General features: G+C 35.3%; 1 protein-coding gene across 2 annotated transcripts in view; it reads right to left on the minus strand.

The window, feature by feature from the left end:
- Positions 1-25,834, minus strand: part of LOC111151260 (clathrin heavy chain) — a 65,016-nt gene that overhangs the window by 15,694 nt on the left and 23,488 nt on the right. For both annotated transcript variants that reach the window (XM_022509134.1, XM_022509133.1), the window contains exons 3-18: positions 24,423-24,691; positions 23,804-23,965; positions 21,143-21,256; positions 20,554-20,727; positions 17,003-17,200; positions 16,075-16,275; positions 13,840-13,992; positions 13,112-13,234; positions 12,289-12,426; positions 11,928-12,092; positions 11,605-11,785; positions 9,906-10,069; positions 4,935-5,060; positions 4,193-4,335; positions 1,412-1,646; positions 621-743 (exon numbers count right to left, since the gene is read on the minus strand). In XM_022509134.1, the coding sequence (XP_022364842.1) occupies positions 621-743; positions 1,412-1,646; positions 4,193-4,335; positions 4,935-5,060; positions 9,906-10,069; positions 11,605-11,785; positions 11,928-12,092; positions 12,289-12,426; positions 13,112-13,234; positions 13,840-13,992; positions 16,075-16,275; positions 17,003-17,200; positions 20,554-20,727; positions 21,143-21,256; positions 23,804-23,965; positions 24,423-24,691 (2,669 nt within the window). The remainder of the gene's footprint in view (positions 1-620; positions 744-1,411; positions 1,647-4,192; positions 4,336-4,934; positions 5,061-9,905; positions 10,070-11,604; positions 11,786-11,927; positions 12,093-12,288; positions 12,427-13,111; positions 13,235-13,839; positions 13,993-16,074; positions 16,276-17,002; positions 17,201-20,553; positions 20,728-21,142; positions 21,257-23,803; positions 23,966-24,422; positions 24,692-25,834) is intronic.

Genomic DNA, 25,834 nt, shown 5'->3' on the forward strand with positions numbered 1-25,834 from the left:
AATATGAATTCAACTACATAGATGTGGCAATACTGACTCAGTAATTCCTCTATTTTTGGCTAATTGTATGGCTCCCAGGAAGCTTTGTATCCAAAATGGGAATTTTCCTTAGACATGCTTCCTAGGACAGGAACAAAAAATAAATAACCTTCAATTTATTCTCTTCTATATTTGTACTTCTATCAAAAGAATTTAAAAACCATTAAGAACCTTCAATTTTTAGGGTTCTAAAAAACATTTTTATGATGTGTGTGCAATATATATGTTAGTATAATTTTATTTTCTACTTTTTACTACCTTCTATCATAGTTAAATATGATCTATTTGAGTACATATGGGTATGATGACAGGAAAGGTTTTTTTGTTTTTGTTTTTTTAAGTTATTTTATTTATTTATTTGACAGACAGAGATCACAAGTAGGCAGAGAGGCAGGCAGAGAGAGAGGAGGAAGCAGGCTCCCCACGGATCAGAGAGCCCGATGTGGGGCTCGATCCCAGGACCCTGGGATCACGACCCGAGCCGAAGGCAGAGCCTTTAACGCACTGAGCCACCCAGGCACCCCGGAAAGGTTTTATTCATAGTTAAAAAGATAAGCCTTAAACACATTTGTCAATTTTACCTGGTCAATTAGGGGTCTCCTATAAGGATTGCTTTCCAGCAGCACACTACCCCATAATTCTGGATCCTTTCGGCGTACCAAATAGCGGGAAAGACTTTTGAAGAGGGAATTCTCATTACAAACCTAAATAAGATACTAAAGGTTAGTTTCAAAATAAAAAGTAAAGAATTTCTATAGACTAACTTTAGTTTTAAAGGTTCTTTCTTATGATTTATACCCTGTTAATGTTTCTTTTTTTTTTTAATCCATCACTTTTACATATAAACCTGAATAGGTCACAACCAAGTTTTTATTAAAATTCAGTATATGCTACAAAGACATTATTGGGGCAATGACAAAACTAGAATAAGACAGATTTTAAAATTATTCTGTCAGTATCAAGATGACTAAAGTTCCTATCTACAGTGTGGTCATGAAAACAGAATACCCTTAGTCTTAGAAAATACACACTGAGGAAGTATGTACCATATTCTCATATGTACATATATATATACACATATATGTATGGTGTGTATGTGTGTTTATGTATGAGACAGTGTATGAGAACACAGGTGATATAACTACTGGGGTTAAAATGTTAGTAGGTGAATATAGACTTAATTTACTATTTTGGCCCCTTTAAATTCACAATTATTGGCAAATAAAGCTTTTTTAAAAAGCACACAACTATAAGGAATGCTCTATATCACCTAAAGCCACCATAAAACTCAAAATTCACTAATTTAACATTATACAACAGGCATTTAAAAATGCAGCCTTCTCTCTGTAAACATTTAGCTAACAGTACTCACATTAATAAGTTCCAGATCACACTGGCCACGTTCATAAGCAACACAGGCCAGATGTGGATCTCTCTTCTCACAATACTTTCCAACAACGCGACTGTCATAATAAGGATTTTCACGAAGAAATCTCTCTGGGTTGTTATTACTGTCTATGTAGATTTTGGCTAATGCATTGTGAGTAGCAGGCTCCTCACAGCCCTCATGAATTCTGGCCTCTAGCCAAGGCAGAAGCAGTTTCAATCTAGTATTTCAAAACAAAACAAAAAAACCACATACACACACAAAACCACACATGATATATTATTTAAAAACAGACAACTCTTGACAATGCTAACTACAGAAATACCTTACGGTATATAACATGCTCTCCCATATATATATATTTTGAATTCTCAACAACTTACTATTAATTGTTGAATTCTCAACAATTTACAAATTGGTAAATTAAGATTCAGAGACAGCTAAATGATTTGCCCAAGATTATACAAAAGGTATAGAAGACTCTCTTCAGAATCTCCCAGACCTATCTGCTACATTATTTAGATAGGATATAGAAAAAAGAGATTATAGATTCATACTTTTTTTTTTTTTTTTTTAAATACTGGCCAAAATACCTAGACTTCAGATAAATTTTGTTCGGAAGTAAGATGGGAATGTCATACAAAAAAACAGGCCAGATTATCTAATGTTCCTTATAATTTTTCTTTTTAAAGATTTTATTTATTTGACAGATGGAGATCACAAGTAGGCAGAGAGAAGAGGAAGCAGGCTCCCCGCTGAGCAGCGAGCCCGATGTGGGGCTGGACCCCAGGACCCTGGTATCATGACCTGAGCTGTAGGCAGAGGCTTTAACCCACTGAGCCACCCAGGCGCCCCCCCCTTGTAAGTTTTTTAAAGATTTTATTTATTTATTTGACTGAGAGATAGTGAGAGCAGGAACACAAGCAGGGTGAGTGGAAGAGGGAGAAGTAGGCTTCCTGCAGAGCAGGGAGCCGGATCCTGGGCTCAAACCCAAGACCCTGGGATCAGGACCTGAGCTGAAGGCAGACGCCTAACGACTGAGCCACCCAGGTGCCCAGTTCCTTACAGTTTTAACACAATGAACAGACCTTACCTACAGCCAAAGGGGGAAGTACCCTAAATACACAATGTGAACAAAATCTGGTGGCTTTAGAAGCTCTGGGTTTAATAATTCTAGCAGTCATATGACCACTCCACCAAGGAGCATGGTTTCACTAAGCTATAGCTTATGTTTCAGTGGTTCTGATGACCCAATACTCTTTTGACGATGGTTTAATTATTAAAAGCACCTAGAGGCGGTGCTTGGCTGGCTCAGTTGGTAGAACCTCCAACTCTTGATCTCAGGTCATGAGTTCAAGCCCCACGCTGGGTGAGAAGGTTACTTAAACAAACAAACTTTAAAAAAATAATAATAAAAATAAAAGCACCCACAGGAAAAATAGCAGGCCATATTTTGGCTACCAAACTCGTATAGTTGTTATGAACTCACTCCCATTAGGGTAATGACACAAATTTGTATTAAGGCAAAAAAATCATGGTCCTATAAGCAAGTGCAACACAAGCAGATATGCCTGGCAACTGAAAAAATAAGTATTAGCTAAGGCATATCTAAACTAGTGACTCAGATGTGAATCTAGTTTATCACAATGTAATTTGTAACTTAAAAACAAAATTTTCTAAATTTTTCTGGCTGTTTGCTTAGAATATACAAACAAGATGGTTTTCAGGTATTAGATTTAAGATGCAACTAAAACCTCTTTCTAAATGTTAAATTATTACGACCTATAATCAGTTCAGACCAGGCTCAAGTTTTTAAAATCAGTATTATATTCTGTATTTCCATTGTCTTTGAATACAGAATTTTCCTGTTTGAAATATTCAAATACAAATTCTAGAATACCATTTCAAGGATACCTATACCAACTCAGGTTAAAATTAAACCACATAGGTTTTCTTGTTGTCTTCTCATAGTCAGAGTAACTTCCCACAGTTAAACCAATCCACCAACCTCATTTACTACAGTAACACTTTCTAAACCAGTTCATCAAAATTTCCCAGCTAGGGCGCCTAGGTGGCTCAGTTGGTTGAGCAACTGCCTTCAGCTCAGGTCATGATCCCGGATTTCCAGGATTGAGTCCCGCATCGGGCTCCCAGCTCCTTGGGGAGTCTGCTTCTCCCTCTGACCTTCTCCTCTCTCATGCTCTCTCTCACTTATTCTCCCTCAAATAAATAAATAAAATCTTAAAAAAAAAAAAAAATTTCCCAGCTTAAAAAAAAAGACTTCATGGTATAATAAATACTAGAAGCACTTATACTATATTCTCCTCTACTGGAAATTCAGAATTCATATTATCACATTAAGGTTCAAATTAAAAATCAGTTTAACCCACAGTTATACACAATTCTTTTCTCTCATTATACCTGACATAAATTAATTAAAGAATTAGTTACTAAAACAGTGGTGTCATACCTAACTAAAAAGAGGCCTTTTACATAGTTTACATTAGAAACATAGCCAAACCATAGCTGTAATTATAAACATGTAAATAATATCTATAACAAAACTGTAATGTTTCAGAAAACAGATTTTTTTTTTTCAGCAATATAGCTAGCTTGTCACTTCTAAATTAGGTGTCTCCAGGGAATTATGATCCAGTTTTATCAAACAGCTTTTAGACAAATGAGAGTCTGTATTTTTTAATCCATTAGCCTATTAAGAGAGACTACTAATTTATCACATTTATGTAGGTTAAAATGGTACTATACCTGTTTCTTTTTTCAACCTCAGCAACAAGCTCATCAGTAGAGAATTGACCTCTTACAACAAGAATTAAATTTTTAATGACATCTTCAGAGCAATCAACATCAAGCAATCCTCCAATAACCACAGGAAGTCGACTTGGATTCACCTATGGTTAAAAAAAAAATGCCATTATGTCACTAACAAGCAAAACAAAAAGGGAGTTTTTTAAAAAAACGGAACTCTTATTTCCCTCTTTTAAGCTCAATTTTAAAGTTCAGTAATAAACCAAGAGTCTAAACTTATAAGTAGACAGAAAAAGGAGGAAAGGGGTTGGTTAATTACCTCAGCATTACTCTAAATCCAAAGAAGCTACAGGATGTATATGAAAGACTAATTAAAAGACCTCCATTACAGCAAAACTGCTTTTCCATTTCTCAAGTTAGAAGGTAAGGTTTCAAATATCTATGTTTAAGACGGTTTTTAAAACTGCTCTAGAGTCTATGGCCTCTACCTCAGGGGTTGGGTTATCAAGTAACTAGTGTGTAGGTCACCCAACTTCTTCAACTACACCAGTCTGTTCTGTTTTATGCTTAATATGAAGGTAAAATTCTAATCCAAATAAAGATTCTGAACGAGGAAAGAAAAAAAGTTGCCAGGCACTGTAGCAGGCTACTCCCATTTTGTGCAGAGTTTCAAAAGGATATGAAGATTTCCAGAGTGTGAGAAGTAGAATTTAAGGTAAGGTATTTTTTAAGTATTACTTACCTTCTGTACATATATCTCTATATACTTTTGAAGATTATTTCTATATAAATAGAGCACCAAATCATGGACAAAGTCAAATCGATCACATACAATGATAAGTGGTAACTGATCTGTTAGCTTTGCTTCCTGAAAAAAGAACAAAAAGAAGACTTACTATCAAATCTATGTAAAATATGAGAATCTATTCTACACTGGCAGAAGAGGCTCACCTAAACTTGGTTCTTCTGTCAAAGAAAGAAATGCCCCAGTAGCTGGTGTTCCACTAAATTTTTCGTAATTCCACTAAATTTTTAGTAAGCTAGACTTAGATTCATAGCAAAATACAAGTCCTTTCCACATATACCCTTTATCAAAAAAAGTAACAGATTTGTGAGCCACCAGTGGCATTTTAGGATATAAAATAATCACAGTAGGACTTTCATTAATAGTAACATTGCAAGTGAGTTTGGAGTTGAATTAAGTAAGAACTACAGTCACATTATAAAAATGACGACATAAATGGTTCATAGTTGTTTCAAACTAATGACTTTTTACCCCTCCCAAATTCCAATCTACATGGCCCGCCTCTATTACAATAAAGTCTAAAGGAGCAGCATGATGGTTATAGAAAAAAAAAAAGAGAGAGAGAGAGAGAAAAAAACAAGCACATAAGGAAAAGACATCTTTAAATTACCAATTGTTTTTATCATTACAAATACCAAGCTATAATCCTACTTATAGATTGACACAGATGTTACAGACAGGTTGGTAAGACCTGTACTGGGCATTTACCTGATACATGTCCTGTTAAATTCCACAGACATAAGGTACAGCACAAAAAACAATAGTTTCCATCAGGAATTCATTTACACACAGTGAAACATTCCTCAATAAGTGATTCCTCTATGTCAGTCTAATAAGGAAGTACAACTAAGCAGAACAGGACTTTCCCCAATGACAGCCACTGAGAACATTATTTGCAATGTTAAAATAAAATGGTTCGTAAGTTTAGTGCATATCACTCATCCAATTATAAATAATTTGAAGAATAGCCTATGAAATGTTCAGAGAACACCAAACTAACTATGGGAGTCAGGAGAAAATCCAAATAAAAAATCAAAATGGCTGTAAATCTGAAGTGGAAGTCCAGCTGCAGATTTTTGCCATTAAGGAAAGTCTAAAGCATGTATTATTTAGCACCATGGAAACTCTGTACTAACAGCTACAGTAATTTCTAGAAAAAATGTTGATCTACCTATCTGTAAGATTTCAGTTGGCCAAGTTTTTCCTACTAAATAAACATCAGAAAGTCAGTGGATCAACACACTAATCTTCTTTTTCCTCTTTAATATCCACATAAAATATTATATACTTTATTTTACCACTTAGAAAATACACTTAACAGTAATGTAAGATTACCTAGGCGTTTTAGTCTCATGCATGGGTCTTTAAGAATTCTGCTGGTTAAAACAACTATACTGTATTTCTGAAGAAAATTTAAGATTAGAAAAGTAGATTAAAAACTAGTGTATTTTCTTGACTGCCTAAATTTGCACATGATTTCACATATGGGAAAAATGCTATTAATAGTTTAAATTATTTCCTAAAAAGGTTAACCCACTAGCTACTATGGTTAAACATTTTAAAGAACAAAACTGAAATTATATAAACACGTTCAGAGGTTTTCTTAAATATTAAGTTATTCACTTAAATCATATTTATTATCTATATACTGGACACTGTTCTTATGCACTAAGATATAGCAAGGAATAAGGTAAAGCATTCTCTCAGGGAACCATGTTCTGGTGGAAAAAGGGAAGGTCTTGTAATGTTAAGTGTTTTAAAGAAAAATAAAGCAGGACATGGATGAGGTGAAGACGGAAGGTAGGTTTTATCCTAAACACGGTAATCTGAGACATCCTTGCTCTTAACATTTCATCAGAAATCTGAATAAAGGCAAGGAATTCTTGTCATGAAGATTTGAGAAAAAAGTAGAAAAGGGCACAAGCAATGTCCTGGGGCAGGAGACGGTTCAGGGAGTTCTAGGAATAGCAAGCAGGCCAGTGTGGTTTAAGTACAACCAGAAAAGAAAAATGATAAAAGAAATAAGATCAAAGGTAACAGAAAGCAGATCATGGGTCTGAAGAACAGTTCCATGCTTTCTACAGAGAGCTATAGTTCCACAGGGTGAATGCATGAGCCAAATGATGCTAATGACAACATTTCATCCTGTCACAGGCTACTTTAAAGAAGAAGTCATCATCAATCGGTGTTGGTGGTATAGTGGTGAGCATAGCTGCCTTCCAAAGAAGAAGTCATAATCTACCAATCTCTGTATTCCTGGTGGCTAACACATAAATGGCACTTGAATGTTCAGGATCAGAGTATTTTTCTTCTCAGAGTTTACATATCACACCAGTCAATTATCATACAGCTAGTGTCTCCAAAATGAAATTTAAGGACTGTGATGATGAGATGTAGCATTATACAGGTCAATAAGGAAAGTGAGTGAAGGGCTAGTATGTTCATTCTTACTACTGCGGTACAAGGTAGAATACAATAGTAATATCTAAGTACTGAGCTCCCATTTCAGGCTGAAGATAAGACACAAGGTTTACCTTTAACTTCGGATGGAAATAAAATTCCTTCATAAAGTCAGGAATAAAATAAAAACAAAGGGAAAACTTGCCTGATAGAAAATGATCACATGTTGGCTGACTCTACCTTATTTCCAAGGTCCACCAACACAGTTTATTAACAATAGTTATCACTTGAACACCTATGGCATACAAGGTACTTGACTAGATGAACACAGCTTCTGGCTGAAGAAACTGAGGCTAAGGCATACTAGTCAATTTGCCTTAGGTAACAGCTAGACAAATACCAAATGAACAAACAATAGCTAATGACACAAACAGAATTTGAACCAGGGCTGACTGGTTTAAAAGCCCAAAAAAAAACATCCATTTTCCTACTCTATCAAACTTACACCTGATTCACAGTGTGATGTGTGGAAGGGGAGTCCTCTTCTCATTAGATCTCAGGGGCTATGCAACATAAGGTTATACCATGCTAAAATCCAGAGGATTTCTGAAGCTCAAGATCATAATTAAGTGAAAATAGTTAATTTAGTACCATTTTACATATAAATAATAGAAAAATACAAACCCAGTTCTAAAGCAATGACAACTGAAGCGTAACAGTTGAGAGCTTAATAACAAAAAAGGAATCAGTGTGAGAATCAGGTAATATTAAAAAAAAAAAAAAAAAAAAAGGAAACCGTACTGATACTCAAAAGAGGAACTGAATTGTTTTCTTGGGTACTCTAGTCAAGCATAAAGCATCAAATCTTCCTGATCTGGAAGGCTTTTTGGCACCAGAAAGACGGGTTTGAACACAGCATACTAGCCAGGTTACTCAGAATACTCATGATGGCCAAGACATCATAGAAAGCTATACATACTGGCGAAAATTTATCTTTTAATCTAAAATATAAGGCAACTTCTATACTTAGTAACTAAGAGTTTAGCTGTTTAATCTAGAGCCCAGCAATAATTCTTCAGAAGGGACAGCAGCTAATAAAACTATAGATTTAGATAATCTATGTTATTTAGTACAGTATTTTAGATTCAGTATACTGAATTACAAAATAATTGTTTTGGTTTTAGTTTCAATGCAAAATTCTTCCAAAAGACAAAAAATACTTAACTTTATATACAGTCTCTGGAATTGTTTCATATATATACACATACACCCATGTTGTATAAAATTTAAGTGCAAAATATATTTTTAAGGGGTAATCGAAGTGTTCTATACTTTATTTTTATAGGCAACTGCCAATTTTAAAAGCTTTATTTTCCTCACTGTATAACTGGTAGATATAAGAGTAAAACTAAAGTAAACATTAAACAAATTTAACTGCCCATATGTTCTGATGAGCTAAAAATCTTTAAACCATTATTCTTCACTGCAACACAGGCAGTTCTTACTTTTCTATAACTAGTGTCGAAAAGCTGGGGTTTTTTTTTTTTTTTGTTAGATCTTACCTTCAGTTTAATTAATTACACACAATTAATATTGAGATTCTAGAAAAAAGCTACTTCGATGAGAGAGAAACCTAGGTCCTTTAGATAACAAGGTAACAAAACCCTTCATGTAAATACAGGCTCCTCAAGGACATAAGGGCAAAGTGACCTTAATCTTTAAGAGGAGTATACCTGAAAATCTAAACACTGAGAATCTCCAACTACTTTTCAAAATTTTTCTTCCAAAATTCAAGTGAAAGAAATTCTTTTGACACAGTGCTATTTTTTTCTTCTTTTAAAAAGATGTTCATTCTTTTTTGTTGTTGTTGTTAAGATTTTATTTGTTTATTTGACACTCAGAGATCATAAGTAGGCAAAGAGGCAGGCAGAGAGAGAAGGGGAAGCAGGCTCCCTACTGAGCAGAAAGCCAGATAACAGGCTCAATCCCAGGACCCTGAGGTCACGACCCAAGGTGAAGGCAGAGGCTTAACCCACTGAGCCATCCAGGCACCCCAAGAAATGTTCATTCTTAAGTATTACTTACCACTTCCCTTATTTCGAAGGAAACCACAGAGTATTAAATATGGAAGAAGTAATTTAGCACGTAATTTGAGAATGTTAAGAATTTCCCGTTAAGAGAAACAGTATTTTTAAACATTTATTTATCTGAGACACAGAACAGACACAGACAGACAGAGAGAGAGAGAGAGAGAGATAGCACACACACCCATGAGTAGGGGAGAGAGGCATAGGGATGAGGAGGAGCAGACTCCCCACTGAGCAGGGATCCCAATATGGGCCTCCATCGAAGGACACAGAGATCATAACCTGAGCTGAAGGCAGACATTTAACCAACTGAGCCACCTGGGTGCACCAGGGAAAACAAATATTTAAAACTATGATGAAACCTATGTAAAACTACTGATCTTCAATCCAGCCAGAAAGTGCATTACTCAAAACCACTTACCTTGAGAAAATTCTTGACTCGCTCAGGATCATAGCAGTTGCTTTCTCTGCAGATTCTTTCTACTTCTTTGATCTGCCCAGTCTTGCAAGCTGCCTGAATATACTTAAAGTGCACATCTGGGTCCTGACTAAAGTTAACAATGGATCCCAGAAAATAAAAGAGACCTTAAAGAGACAAATAACTGAAATTAAGCATAGATGTACCTCTGAGAATGATAGAACTGAAAAATACTTAAGCAATTAAAGAAACATCATGTCAATTATACCTCAATTTAAAAATAACTTATATTGTATAGCCCCAAGTAAAAACTGGTTGCTCAAAAAGCTCAATAAGAATACTAATTAATCTAGTAATCGGTTCAATAAATGAGCATTCACTTAAATCCCTACAGAACAGACAATTCAAAGTTTTCTAGTAGCTGAGAAGTAGTTAGGAGCTACCTATATTATTATAGAAGTAGTTAGGAGCTACCTATATTATTAGCTACCTAATACCAAAGCTAATCACACCATGTTGCACAGGAGAAATTTTAAATGAAATCATACCAGTTTCGTATGAGAAATTTTAAAAGAAGTCCCTTAGAGCAGGTTTTTCCTATATTCAGTTAACAGAAAAAATACAAAAGTGGTTTGAAAAGAATTTAATGCAGTGCTGTCCAACAGAACTTTCTGTGATAAAAATGTTCTATATCTGCACTGTCCAATATGATAGGCACCAACCATACACAGCTATTAAGTACTTGAAATGCGGCTGCTGTGACTGAAGAACTAAAATTTTAATTGTAGTGCTTGCTTCGGCAGCACATATATTAAAATTTTAATTGTATTCAATTTTAATTACTTCAAATTTATATAGCTACATGTCACTAGTGGCTACTGTACTTGAATGAACAGAATCAATTCAGTGTATAATACACAGAAACTGAGAAATTAAGTAAACTAGTAGAAATCTTATTCTCTCTGTCTAGAGCAACAGGACAAATAGAAGGAGAAAAGATGACTGGGGCCCAGAAGCTTAGCTAATAAACCTAAGCGTCATCCAATAGGGATTACACTGCCACTCAGTATAGCAGTGATTCTCACATGGGGTACTTTTCTTCCTAGGAGACAGACATTTGGCAATGTCTGGGGACACTTTTGGTGATCACAGCTGTTTTAGCTGCTACTGGCATCTAGAAGTAGAAGCCAGGGATGTGGCTAAATATCCTGCATGCACATGACAACCCACCCCCAAAACAAATTATCCAGCCCAAAATATCTATGGTGCAAAAAAACAAAACAAAACAAACAAAAACTCCCCAAATTATCTATACTGTAAAGGTTGAGAAAACTCAGTATATAATGGTAAGTCAAAAAATGTCCCTGGCTAGAAACATTTGCCATTTTAAGAGTCAGACAACAGAAGTGTGAAATCTTATTATACCTGACCATTAATATTTTCATTTTATATAATTATGACAAAGCTACTATTTAGGTTTATGTCTTAAAATTCTGCCTTTAATTCATCTATAAAATATCCAAGCTGACAGTCTCATTCGCTGCACATCTCTAGAATCCAACATAAAAGGGTTGACATTTAATAAATAAAACTCAAATTGTCCCATAAAATTTAGCTTGTAGAAAGAATTTCCAATAGTACAATATCATAATAATACCCCTCTTGGCTCTCAATTAAAAACAACTTAGAAACTCTTAATTACCTTCAAAACTCTTGAAAGATTCAAAAAGTTCAATCAGAGACTGAGTTGACAGTTGCTCATGATATTTCGAAGCCACCTGAACACAAATCTGCAGATTTTGACGAATATTGGCAGACAGCATGGCCCTGAGGCATTCTAGGGAGTCTTCCACTGATAAGGACCCAAAGTAATTCACTAACCACTAGAGGACAAAATAAACAGGTAAACAAATACATAAATGAAATAATATCGAACTTAATGGTAGAATCTAATTCAGAACTACAAACACATTTTCTGTATACCAATCAATCATATCGCCATCTGGTAGATAAAGACGACAATACCTCAGGGTTAAGAAGATGAGTGTGAACAACCGCACGCTTTATGTCATATAAATCAGTGAAGTGTTCTAATGCACGCTGCAGCAGACCAGCCTTTTCACACAGCTGAGCAATATGAGCCCGGTCATAATGCGTGAACATCTGATTCCCTAGAATAGCATCTGCAACCTATAAAACCACAAATAGGACAAATTTATTTTATATCCCACTTACAGCAATAATTCTATATCCAGATTACACACTAAGATTCAATAGTGAATAAAGGAGAAAGTAAAGGCATCACAGTAGCTTCAAATAGCTTAATCTAAGAAGCTCTCAATATCTACTAACTAGAACTAACTGCCTAAACGCAGGAAAAACGTACTTGAGGCGCATGCATAAGGTTCATCTCAAGCAACCGTGTCTGTAAAGGACCTTCAGATGGGCGGTTATTCTTCAGGGCATCAAGCAAGAATGCTGTACACTGCTGAATTAGATTGTATTCCATAAAGACATCCACAATCTGGGAAAAAAAATTTTAATGAGAATTGTTTTTTAAGATGTTTAAAACTTGCTTTATGATCCTGTTGAAAATTTATAAATGGAAGGAAATTAAATATCACTTTACATATACAAAAACTGCCAGAACGAAACCCAGATTTAAATATCATTTGCACAACGTAACTTCATAATTTTAAGAATAAAATTTTTGTCATCTAGTTATTTTTAATTCTGATTAAAAAAACTGTCAAGATACTATATATAAGAGCAGAATACAATCAATCAAAACAATAGTTCTAAAATTTTGATGAACTATTTAAAATACACAAAATAGGAAAAGTCTCTGAGTCCCACTTCCTATATGCATCTCTTCCTTCACCCAATGGCAGAAACCATCCTTTATTATTATTCCCATATATTTTTTCATATTTTTAATATATACGCATTCTAAACAAGATGGAATTTGTTTTACATGTTTTAAAACTGTTTATGGGTGGTATCTTCCTGTCCATTCTTCTGCTACTTGCTTTTCTGGTTTTTTTGTTTATTTTTTTAAATAAGATATTTGAGGTTTATGTTGACAGACACAGCTCTAATTTCTACAGACTGAAAGGTTAACCCATTCTTCAAAGCTGTTTAAACCCAGATCCCTCCCCCGAACTCACTTTTTAAATCAACTTCTACAGAATACATTTTAATGCCTTTACCTGTGTGATATCAGCAAGAGGTTCTTCATCCTGAACTAACATTTGGGCAAACTGCTGTCCCTGATCTGGACTGATACGCATGACATTCCTCAGCAAAAATATCCAGTCTGGAGTATATCCAACCTAAAAATAGACAATGATTTGCAAAGTTTCTACTGTACAGTTTCATTTCTGTTTAGCCTTCATTTGAAGGCTTTTTCTACAACAGAAATTTACTAATATAGAACTCCTGCAAGTACAAATTCAGTTTTAATTAAGTTAACATGCTCACTTTAACCTTGGTTTATATTAGGTGAATAGACCCCTTGGTGATAACATATTTGAATGGAACACTATAAATTTTTATAACTGACTTACTCATTTTCAATGAATGACCATTTCAAAGTTTGTTCTAAGAGGTTAAAGAGGCCCATGACATCTTAAATTCTGAGAAGCCAAGCAAGATTATCTTCATTTTTAAAAAGAAATCTCTCTACCCAATGTGGGGCTCAAACTTGACCCCAAGGTTAAGAATCTCATGTCTATCAAATGAGTCAGTCAGGCACCCCAGCATTTAACTTCTGAGTTAAGTGTAATTCTATATGTGAGAGCTAAAACAGGGTTTTTATGCTTTTTTAAGTAATTCAAAGTTTAAAGAAATTCACTACTAAATTCATTGACCATTACTGTAAGTTAATTTCTCAATGTTTTAATGAATTTATATTGAGAATCTGTTTCACTGAACTCACTTTTTTCGCATATAAAACAATCTTCTGGACTTGACCTGTTTCTGCAAAGCACTGAATGACTTTATTTGGGACATTAGCCCGCAGATACACACTAAGTGCCAATGTAGGGTCCACAGATTTCACAAGGTCACCCAGTTCTTCTGAGCATTCCAGCTGTCCAAGGGAAAAAGAGACTGTTTAGTAATCCACGAGCTATTTTATAAATGAGCAGTTAATATTACTTCCACTATAAATAACTAATGACAGGCACTTACAATTGTCCCAGAATATATTATAAATATGCAAGGGTTGTGGTTAGTAAAGACTCTTCATTTTGTATTCACAGCACTGTCTCAGTAGAATTCTCCACACATCCTATTACTTAAGGATAAAAGGCCCACCAAGACTTCATGCTTATAGATATAACCAACTACTTTGTTAGGAAGTAGGTACCTAAAAAGCAGGGTCCTGTACTTCTATCTTTTATGAATATTCAGATCATCAGATCAACATGGCCCCAATTTTTCCAAAAAGAATCCAATTTTTAATGTAATGTTATCAAATGAAAATTTAATATTTAAGGAGTCAGATGAGGCTTACCCCTAAGGACCCTTCTTAAAATTAAGGTATAATTTGTATGTCTATGCGATCTAAGCTCCATTACAATTTTGACTTTTAGATCTAAGGTCGCAAAGCAGAACATACTAATTTTACAGGGACTGAGATAAAAACTTTAGAATTTTAGGTGGTATACAAGCAAATACCCTCCTCTGTACTATTCAGATTGAGTCAGTCAGCTGCCCAATCCGGAAAACAGCTTCCCTGAGAGTTCTGATTTATATACTAGAGTTGATTTTCTACTTTTAATGGTTATGTCAGAGAACAGCATTTATCACTGAGAGGTAAAAAGTTCTGCCGGAGTCTATACCTCGTAACTGAACATGCTAACTAGTACAGAGTTGATCAGTATCCCTTTTACCATAAATAAATACCGTACGATCATTTTCACAAAAAAGGTAATGATACTTAAAAAGCTTTCACATAGCTATATAGGTCAACTCAGTTACTTCGGCTATTCCCATCCTCCCTTAACTTAAACAATTAGGACGGACCTCAAATACTCGCTAGTATGGCTAATAACTATTCTTCAACAGTGACTCCTGTCCAAGCATCCCAACTCTGAAGCACTATTCTCCAGTATCCCTTAAGACTGCTAGAAGCTGGGTCAAGAAACAAGGACTTAGAATTAGTAATGTAAAAATATTATCAATGTACACTAAAACTGAAAGGTATAATGATATTAAAAGTTATTCACTACCAGAGTATTTTAAACAGAACCACCTCAGTTCCTGACAGTGGCATAAGACAGGGTAATTCAATACTACCACTTTGTTGAAAAAAGGCTTTTTATGGTGGAATGAAAGGAATAATGCCACCAAGCAACTGTTTAAACTTGTTAGCTGCCTTACAAGTAAGCAACATTTTCCATAATGTGCTCAAGAAACACAGTGCTATTAGCTGCTTTGTGTAAAAAGAAATTGCTGGGCAAATACACAAAATACAGGGAAACCCTTCAGAAAAGAAAGCTGGTTAAGAACAAATTTTAAAGAGTCAAATTTAAATAAATTTCAAGAAAGTAGTTAAATATTTTTCCATGTAATTGAGAATCCCTACCACTGCTAATTAGACAGCCCTGAAGTTTTGTAACATGTCAACAATCGTTCAACATTTCATGTTTCCCTTGCACATCCAAATACTTGTTACTAGTAGCAAATACAACAATTTTGATAATACTTGGGAATTTCTAAAAGACGTATTTGTGAGGTTGAAACTACTGTATATATCAAGTATGGGATGTGAGATAAAAGAATATATAACTTATGTCCAAAAGAGTCTTACGTATGTTGACCATATGCATATATGTATATGTATACTGAAGTAAGCATCTCATACCAAAATTTTCCAAAAGCAAAAGGATAGCAATTTGCTTCCAGGTTAGTACTCTTAAGCACCAAGCAAGAATCCTGGATTCCATTTAAAAAACTGAACAAAGATACTCTATCTCAATGCAACATAAAAATTAAATACATTTTCAAAAAGGTAGTAAGTTAATGCATCTCATACAATGTCTGTCCTTGTTCTGTTCCTATAAGCAGTAAATAATGGGCATTTTGGTGCAGCCTAGATGTTTCTAACTTGCTACCATGGTATTTAAATACGATCAAAGCAAAAGTATGTTAACATAAGTTAATGTACCTTATCTTCTTTTAACCATTTCTCCAAAAGCTGTTTCCGTCCTTGCTGAAGTACAGGCCTACACAGTTCTAAGGATTCGTATTTGTTCAGCTGACCCTGGTCCAAAAGAATTCCAAAGTATTGAAGTAGAGGAGAAGTTTGACCTGGCTGGGCTGGGACACTCTGGAACCGACGGATAGTGTCTGGGGTACGAAGGATTCCCTTTAAGAAAGAGAAATGTGCAAGACTCCTTTTAAAGGTGATCCAACATTACACTAATAACTCCAAGGATCTCTTGCGTCAATCTTAAAAGCATGACTTCATCTACCAATAACAAATTTCAAATGTTCCATACACTAAATAGCAAAGATTCAGTCAATATCTGTCACACAACTGGTTCAAGGTTGTAAGATTATTCAGAATCAGAAATATACCAATCCAATTACAATGCCAATGTGTAAGAGAACAGCTTAATCATAAAGCATTTACAGCTGGCTGTTGTTGCAGGTTCACATTAAGTGCAAACTTCGTAATACTGATTGGGGTATAGAGTGTTAATTCAGTCCAACATAACAGTAAGGTGATGAGAATAAATTCAGCTAAATTTCAGACAATCTTCTTACCATAAACTAAACAGGATCTATTTAATTTTGAAGTTTAGAAATAAAAATCAGTAGCTATTGCTGATGAGGGTAAACAGTGTTATAACTAACTGAACATTATTACATCTATGTAAATCATAGCTTACTAGATCTACATAATCTGACACTGAGTTTTAAAGAGCTAACCAAGTCTAGAGGCACTGACAAGTAACTTATACTACAGGAAAATGCAACCTAAAAAGGGTTAGTTTCTCTGTGAGAGAGCTGGTTCCACTTCTAACATTATTAGAAATAGAACATATTAATATGAATCCCATGATGGCAATTTCATTTCCGTAACTATTTACCTTTGGTGCATTGGCAGCTACCTTTGCTGCCTCTGAGTAATTTCCCTGGGCAAAAAGAGCATTAAATTTCCGGGCAAAGAGTTCTTCAGCACCAGCTAAGTTGTTACGTACAGCCATTCTCAGAGCCAAATCAGGATTTTGTAGGACATTGGTGATATAAGGAATTATGTTTTCTTCTTCCACACATACTGACAGAACCTGCAATTTAAAGACTGATGAATAGCTGCAATGTATTCATTCGGATATCAATGACACAAAATTTGTTTAGAGCGGTTTACTATTGAGTCATAAAGATAATGCAATTGTGACAATTGCATTCTTGTTGCCATAAATAAATTAAAAAAAACTTAAGGGCACCTGGGTGGCTCAGTCAGTTAAGCGTCTGAATCTTGATTTCCGGCTCAGGTCATGATCTCAAGGTCATGGGATCGAGCCCCGTGTTGGACTCCATGCTGAAGCATGTAACCTGCTTTGAGAGTCTCTCTCTCCTCCTCAGCCCCTTCCTCCTGCTCATGCACATGCATGCACACATGCTCCCTCTCTCAAAACAAAAAAACAAAAACAAAAATACCCAAGAGAAAGAAGACCAAGGGCTGGTAAGCCATTTGGGGATTCTTAAAACATGGCCATATTTATAATATAAATATAATATTTATAATATAAATAACCACCTACTTCATACTATCTTCACACTGTCTAAACTAATTGCTTTGCAATCATCCATTCATTCTTAATATGGTTAATGTCAAAATTTAGGCTCCCATTTAGTTGAGCTACAAAAGGCAGCTCTCCATGTGGTTTATCGATTCTTGGGAGAGAGTCTGGACAATCTACAGGATTATGAAAAAGCTCTGCAATCTCAATGAAATCTAGGGCTCACCTGGAAGAAGCTTAAGGTATATTCCTTTTAACTCTAGGATTTTTTTTTTTTTTAACAAGGATTTTCAGTAATTTTAATTCCATTTACATTCCTAGAGACCAGATTATATACTCAATGAGGGGAGGGAATCACTGAATCTTCATGCACCTAATATACTGCAACACATGCAGTAGGTGCTTTATAAATGTAGCATCAGCAAAGAGCACTTGGGGAACAGTTACTTACCCTTAATTCTCCTTAAAAAGAAAAAAAAAATAAAATCACTGTCACAGAATTCTGCCCTACTTGCCTAAATTCTAAATTACTCTCAACTGACATGAGAAACGGAGCCTTCCCTTCATTACTTACATACCCATTCCACTCCCCTACACCAGAACTGGTTATACACCTCAGCTTACAAACATATTATCCCAACAGCACTTCTCATACTAAAATTTCTCATCTGTTTCTCAGTCACTACGCCGCAGAAGGACAGGCACCTACCTTTCCTCGGTTGTATTATTAGCACCAGACTGTTTTGCCTCAAATAAACGCTTCATATTTGTTAAGTAAATGAAAATGGGAAATTTCTGTGCCAGTACTAATAAGAATCAAAACACAATCTGAGAATTCAATAATCAAAAGAGACAGGTAACAGTGTACCTTGTCTGTTCTATTTTTCCTTTTAAGAAAAAGGAATTTTAACTTCCAAATGCTTTCACTTCTAAAGGTCAGAGGGACCCCTCCCCAGCTCCAGGACTTCGGCTATCCTGTATCTGCCTCATGTCATTCTACTACAAATTAAGACATTAAAGGAAGGAGTAATTACTTGTTCTTCATAGTCATTTGCATTCCAGACCCTCACCCTTAATTTAATGCTTAGTTCCCAGGAAAAATAAGGAAGATGAAGTTCCAGTTACAGTCTGAAGCTTCCTAATGATTGCTATGCCTTCGTCTTTCCCAAACACCAAATAAACAGATTCATCTTTATCCTATTTTAGACTGTTCTGGCAGATTTCTAGCAACCAGTACTTAATATCTACAGGGGACAGAGAAGGTTCCTCTACCTCTAAAGTCAAGTTCAGAATTTAAGCTAGATACTGGCAAAAATGTTCTCGTGACAGTTTTTTTTTTTTTAAGCTTTAGATTTTTAAACCAATAGAAACCACAAACTCATTCTTTCAGGGCATATGCCCAGCAGCAATTGACTTTGATCAAAGACCAGAGGAAATGACTTGAGGCCTAAGGTCCCTATAAACACCCATCTCCCTACTCAAAGCAACTGGCACAGAAAATTTGTTGGGAAGGAGAATCATCAGTAAGTTCTCAGAATCAGAGTTACAAATGGCAAATATATATTGTAAAATTTTCCCACATACTTTATTACCTTAAAAATATCAGCATGGTAACAGAAATAAGGAGGTCTTTAGTTTAACAACTTCATAATTAAATTATCACTAACCTAGTTCACCAAAAGGCCAATTCATTCCTGATTTTTCCAAGAGAGGCCCATTCAACTGAATACATGAAAGCTACTAAATTTTTAAAGTTGTTTTAGTGCCAAGACATTGGTATAGAAATACAATTTTTTTAAAAAGCCCCTTTCTAATGAAGAATAGTGACTGAAGCAGTTAAACAAGCAATTGTAATTCATTGTGATAGATGTAGAAGAGGAGAGCTACCTAAATTCTGGCAGTATAAAGCATAAGCATCTAATCAGGTGTGGAGATCAGACAGGGAATGGACAGATAGGGAAAGACTCCCTTTCTCTACAGGATCTGCCTCTTTACATGCATACCATTTTCCAGAAATTAACAGAACAAAGGTGGAGGGGAACCTCTCTACTTCCTTTGCTTACTATCTGGGAAAACTACTAATTTGGAAAGCTAGAAAAAGGCAAGACCAGTAACAGTACTGCTTGAAATTTTAAACCATTTTTTAGAAAATAGGATATACCTCCTGGTGGAGTATTTTTGATCATGCTAAAATACTAAGAAAACAGAAAACGAATTACTTCTGACAATTTCAGAATAGGTAATAGTTCCCCTATCTAATTGGATAACTTTCCAGGTACCCCGCAATAGCTATTATAACACAGCACTTTCCAACATTAAATATTTAATAACATGAAAAGAGATGTAGAAAGAATTCTTTCCCCAGTAGTTGATTAACCGTCTTAGCAATCACAGAAGAAAAAAACCCCTATTAAAAAAAAGCAAAACCACCTACCAAATGTGACCCTAATAGGTTTTTTTTTTGCATGGAGAGTCATTTCTTTTTTCTTTTCCTTTCTTTTTTAAGACTTATTTATTTGATTGGGGGAAGGGGCAGAGGAAAAGACTCTTCAAGCAGACTCCCTGCTGAGTACAGAGCCCTACTCGATCCCCAGGTCACGCAATCCATGAGATGGACCTGAGCTGAAATCATGAGCCAGACAACCAACAGACTAAGCCACCCAGGCACCCAAGAATCATTTCTTTTGACAATAAAGACAGATAAACACAATCCTAAGTGGCTATGTGTCAAATAGTTTCTCTTTGAATCAGGATCAAAGAGAGACTTTTTACCATGTGCTTCTATATTTTTATGTGTTTATTATTTCTGACATCCAAACCATTTGCTTTTTGGGAAGAAAAAGCAAAGTTCATGGTAGTTTTATTTCACTGCTTAATTTGTTTCAACATTTCCTTACTTGTCCCTTTCTGTTGACTCCAATTATTCCAGCTGTAGCTTCATGAGGTGCAGTAACAAAAATTGTTTCTCCACTGATTCTATTCATGTAGATACAGGTACCAGTCTCAAGATCATAGAGGTGGATATAGCCATACTTAGTAATCAAGAACACTACATCATGCTTTTCACTAATCTGTATAAAGAAAATCAACAATTCAGTAAAATCATGACTCTACAGAGAGAAAAATTAATTCAATTCCATTTTAGAGACGCTAAATTCTAGAACTTTGACAAAAGGCTTATATGAGAAATATATATGGTTTCCTCCTTTCTATTGCCATTTACTACCCCCAAGCTCTTACAGTTAACAAAGAGTATAAGTAAAATGTATAAAAGAGAAAATATAATTTTGAACTTAGGATAACCCAGTTTACTCATTACATGAAAATTAAGAACACTTCTTTACAAAGTAGCACTAATAAACTTTACTATTGAATAAAGGGTATTTTTCTATGCACTACTAAATTACACTGACTGTGAGTAGCAGTTTGGGGATTAATTTTGTTAGGAGGAGAGATTTAAAAGTCCATTTGTTTTGCTTAAAATACCTGCATTGCAACAGGAAAGTCATTTTGTGCTTCTGGAGGGAAGAAAACATCCACTGCCTTCTTTGGAAAGGGCTGGTTTCCTGTGGGTGGTGTGCCAACTTCAATGATATGTAACTGTTCAAAAGAAAATAAAATTGATACAGATCTCTCATTCACCAGTTGATCACAGCAACTTTATTTGTACCCCCACAGTGAAAACACAACCCCAAATGTTCTAAAATAGGTGAATATTAAACTATGGTACAATTATATCATGGAATACTCCTCAGTAACAATAATTTAAAAAATTCTTGTGGACATTACGCCAAGTGAAAAAAAATGCCAATCTCAAAGTGGCACATGTTATACAGTTCTACTTATGGAGCATTCTTGAAGTCATAGTATTACACAAATGGAGAGTAAATTAGTAATCAGGAGTTTGAAACACTGGCGAAGCGGAGAAATCTGTGGTGATAGAATAGTATATATCACGAATCTACTCCTGTTAAATGACATAGAATGATACAATTGTACCAATGTCAATTTCTGGTTTTTCAAATGTACTGTAGCTATGCAAGATGTAACCAAAAACTAGGTAAAAAACACAGGGCTCTCTCTGTACCGCCTTTGTATTCTTTTAAGATAAAGATATGTATTCTTTTAAGATAAAAACTTTTAAAAAGCTAACTGAATAGCTAGAGGGATCACACCTCAATCTACCATAAATTAAGGGCACAGAATGGTAATATATGACCCAGGAAGGTACTTTCTCATCATTTTCAATTATAATTTACTCTTTCCAAATAGAATTCTAACTTAAGTTGTTAAATTTTTCTCTACCTATACATCTACTCTAACACAGATGGAAAGTATATACCTAAGTTGGTTCTCTAATCACATATACCTCATGGATGAGAACATTTTGGTTTAAAATATCTGATGCTGCATATCAGCCAGGCAAGAAAAGTTTAAAAAAAAAAAAACAAAAACCTCAATGAAAGAGCATTATATATTTAGCTTAGTCATGTCAGGAATGGACTCAAATAAAAAACAGTACAGTTTTCAAGATATATACCATACGAAAATTGTAGGGTCTTATCCTTCATTAGGATAAGTATCCATACTGAAAAGAATGGTTTTCTTTCAAAAGCCATGGCAAACTATAGCAGAGAACACAGCTATCTTCCAAAAGCCATGGCAGAGTACAAAAGATATAGCACTCAAGAACGTATACAGGTTTTCAGATACTAGAAAAATGACATTAAAGTTTTTTCCCAGTAGGACTTTTCAAAATATATCTCAGCTTTATGTCTTACGGATAATATCTGACTTCTAAAACTTAAGTGTCTCTTCGTGAAATTCAATCAATTCAGACCAAAATACCAATGTTTTCTCCCATCCCAGTACTAACCAGGCCCGATCTTTCTTAGCTTCCAAGATCAGAGGAAAATGGGTGTGTTCAGGGTGGTACGGCTATCTCACCATATTAAGAGGCTGACTGGATCATTCCTCAGTTCAGGGATTCTTATTCTGAAATTCTATGCAGAATTTTAACTTCCCATGCATCTGTTCCCTCTCTGCTAAGAAGATATGGATTTCAAGCCACCTCTATCTTAACTTTTTTTTGTTTGTTTGTTTGTTTGTTTGTTTTAAAGATTTTATTTATTTATTTGTCAGAGAGAGAGAGAGGGAGAGAGAGCAAGCACAGGCAGACAGAATGGCAGGCAGAGGCAGAGGGAGAAGCAGGCTCCCTGATGAGCAAGGAGCCCGATGTGGGACTCGATCCCAGGACGCTGGGATCTGACCTGAGCCGAAGGCAGCCGCTTAACCAACTGAGCCACCCAGGCGTCCCTTAACTTTTTTAACTACTTACGGAAGACTTAAGAGATTCTACTCTGGCAGTTACAACGGCAGCTAAACTGAGTTGCCAGGGCCAGCAGTACCAATTACGGCATCCAAGTGCAGGCACAGTAGCAGGAGAATCCTCAGACTTCTGTGTCAGGGCTTTTGGCTAGGAACATGGCTGCTGCCCATTCTCTCTTATTCCTCCTCATTTTTTTCCAAAGCTTGGTCCTTAACCTTCCTAGCAAATTGTAAACTATCTGTTATCTTTTCACTAAACTTTTTATATTCTAGTCAACCAGGCCTTGTTTCTATTATAACTAAGAACCTCAAGATATAAAGTACTTCAATTTGTCCAGGTGATTCCAATGTATAGCCAGGGTTGAGAAGCTGACTTAAGATGATATTACTCAAATTGTGGTCCACATCTATCTAGTCACCTAGGGCATTTAAAATACAGATGATGGACTCCACTTACTAAGTCAGACTCTCTAGATATAAGGCAAACAAACATACATCGTAGCAACCCTAATTCTTATACATATTATTGAGAAACATCAAATTAAGGCCTTTGCTAAAGATAAGCAAAAAAAGTGTCACTATAAACAGCTGATATAAAAAAGTTGCTAAAGAACATTATTCATTTTAGACAAGTATCACAAGAAAACATTATTTAGATAAGTATCACTAGAAGCAGAATTTAAAGTCACCACAAATCTTTATATTAAAAACAAATTAACAATGGAGAGAAAAGACTTTTGAAATTAGAGGGCTAATTAAATTAGTAGAAAGACAAAGATAAGTTCTCACTAAATAATAATTTGCGAAGCCAAAACTCACCTTCCCTCCAGCTTGACCCCGTACTGCGAAACAAAATAACGTTGATTCTTCTGCATTTCCTTCCATTTTAAACTGCGCAAAGCTAGCCGCATGTCCTTCAATGGGCTGAGACACTTTCCTATCTACAGAATACAACTGCATAGCTCCCACCACACGATTTTGCTACAAAGGATCAAAAAGAACAAAGTTTGGGGACCCAGTGAATCTATAACTCTCAGATTCATCAACCATTAAAATGCTTTATATCACTTTTGGCAGGATTTATAATTCTTTGTAAATTTAGTCTCTCCATGTAGATTTGATACCTCTTAATTTAAAATTTGGTTCCAACATTTTCTTAATAAAGCTTAACATGAATATTTAAAATGTCCCTCAAAAACAAGCATCTCTTTACACTGTCTTGAAAAAAAAAATCACTTGGTAAGAGTACTCCGAAAATGTATATCAGTATAAAGCCATTAAGCTAGCAACCTTTATTTCTTAAAAAAGAAAAAAAAAATGCTTTCAAAGTAAGTCTGATACACCAGGACTAAACATAGAAGACATAATTTTAAAATAAACTTCAGTCTGCTCACATTAATTCTCTTTACCTTTTATTAAACATCTAGAAAAATGTTACCTGTGCAGATATGCCAGTCAGAAGTAACCACTTTTGCTTTGCATCTGTACGATAATTGATAATCTGACACCCTGCAAGGCTAGAATGGCGATCAAACATTTTCACTGGCTGAGACTCTCCTTCCATACTCCAATGATAAACTGCATTATCCGTAACAAGAGCAACCGTATTCAAAGAGATCCATTTCCAGAAGGTGACATCATCAGTCATGGTATGGGCCTTCATTTTACTTTTCATTTCAATGTTAAATATCTGAAGAGTTTTCCCAGCTAAAAACAAAATTATGAATTATGAGTCATTAGGTAAGCAAACTTCAGGATAAATTATTACCTAGCTAGACTATCTCTAACAAGCTGTAACTTTAAAACAAAACGGTTCTATCAGGAGACTAATAACCAACTACAGAAGTCACACTGATAGAGCAGCAACCTTTGAAGAGATAGCAGAGACTAAGCCAACAATCTATATCCATAGCTGAAGCAAAAACTACATTACCTCTACTAAGGACATCTTAAATAAATAGTATGACTTCTACAGAATTCTAAATCCCAACTGAAAATGAGTCTGAAGACTTAACAGTGATGGAAAACAAGGTTGTAGCCTTCATGCTGATAATTAAGAATGTTTATGCATAAACTAAGTTAGTTGTAGGTACACAGAACAAAGCAAATCTGATACAAACACAGGGGAAAATGTCTACTTTTTAACAGGCAATCATCCCCATCCAACCAGGTCTAGTGGAAACTGCCTATTTGGAGAAGGATCTACAACTCTGCCTTATACTAAGCACGTAAGAGAAGTACATGCTACATCTCATCAGGGAAAAGTAGAGGTGCTGGAAAAAAAAGGAGACAAAGGAGACAAAGGACAGTTTCAGATGCTGTTAATATGCTGGAAATACAAACAAAGTTCAAGCTTCATCCAATTAAGACAGCAAACAGTAAAAGAAGGATGAAATTTGCCTTGAGTGTTAAGAGTTCACGGAGTCAGATGCAAAGGCTTGTACTTATAATTTGAAATCCATCAGAATGAAAAGTGATTTGGTCTAAATTAACAGAGGTCAAAGCCCACAGCAATCTCTAGGTTAGCTAATCCAGATTAGTCCTTAGAGACTAAACAAAACTCCATTCCTGAGCCATAGATAATCTGGCTCTTGAAAAACAAAAACTAAATGATAGTTGGGGGGGGGGGGGGGGGAGTTGGGGTTGGCAGAATGGGACACAAAACATACAGTTTTGTACCATGATCCTTCTTACCACGTGTAAAACTTCTTCCATAAAACAAAGAATGCTATTCCCATCCCACACAATATGTAAACCACAACCAGACTTGAACAATTGTTAAAAGTTATAGTCCTGTTTATAAAAAGAAGTGAAGGGTTTAAAAATGGCTTCAGAGGGAAGCAGTATTTG

This window comes from Enhydra lutris, unplaced genomic scaffold (genome assembly GCF_002288905.1).
Source record: "Enhydra lutris kenyoni isolate GAN:26980312 unplaced genomic scaffold, ASM228890v2 scaffoldscaffold26, whole genome shotgun sequence".
In the NCBI taxonomy this organism is placed as follows: domain Eukaryota; kingdom Metazoa; phylum Chordata; class Mammalia; order Carnivora; family Mustelidae; genus Enhydra; species Enhydra lutris.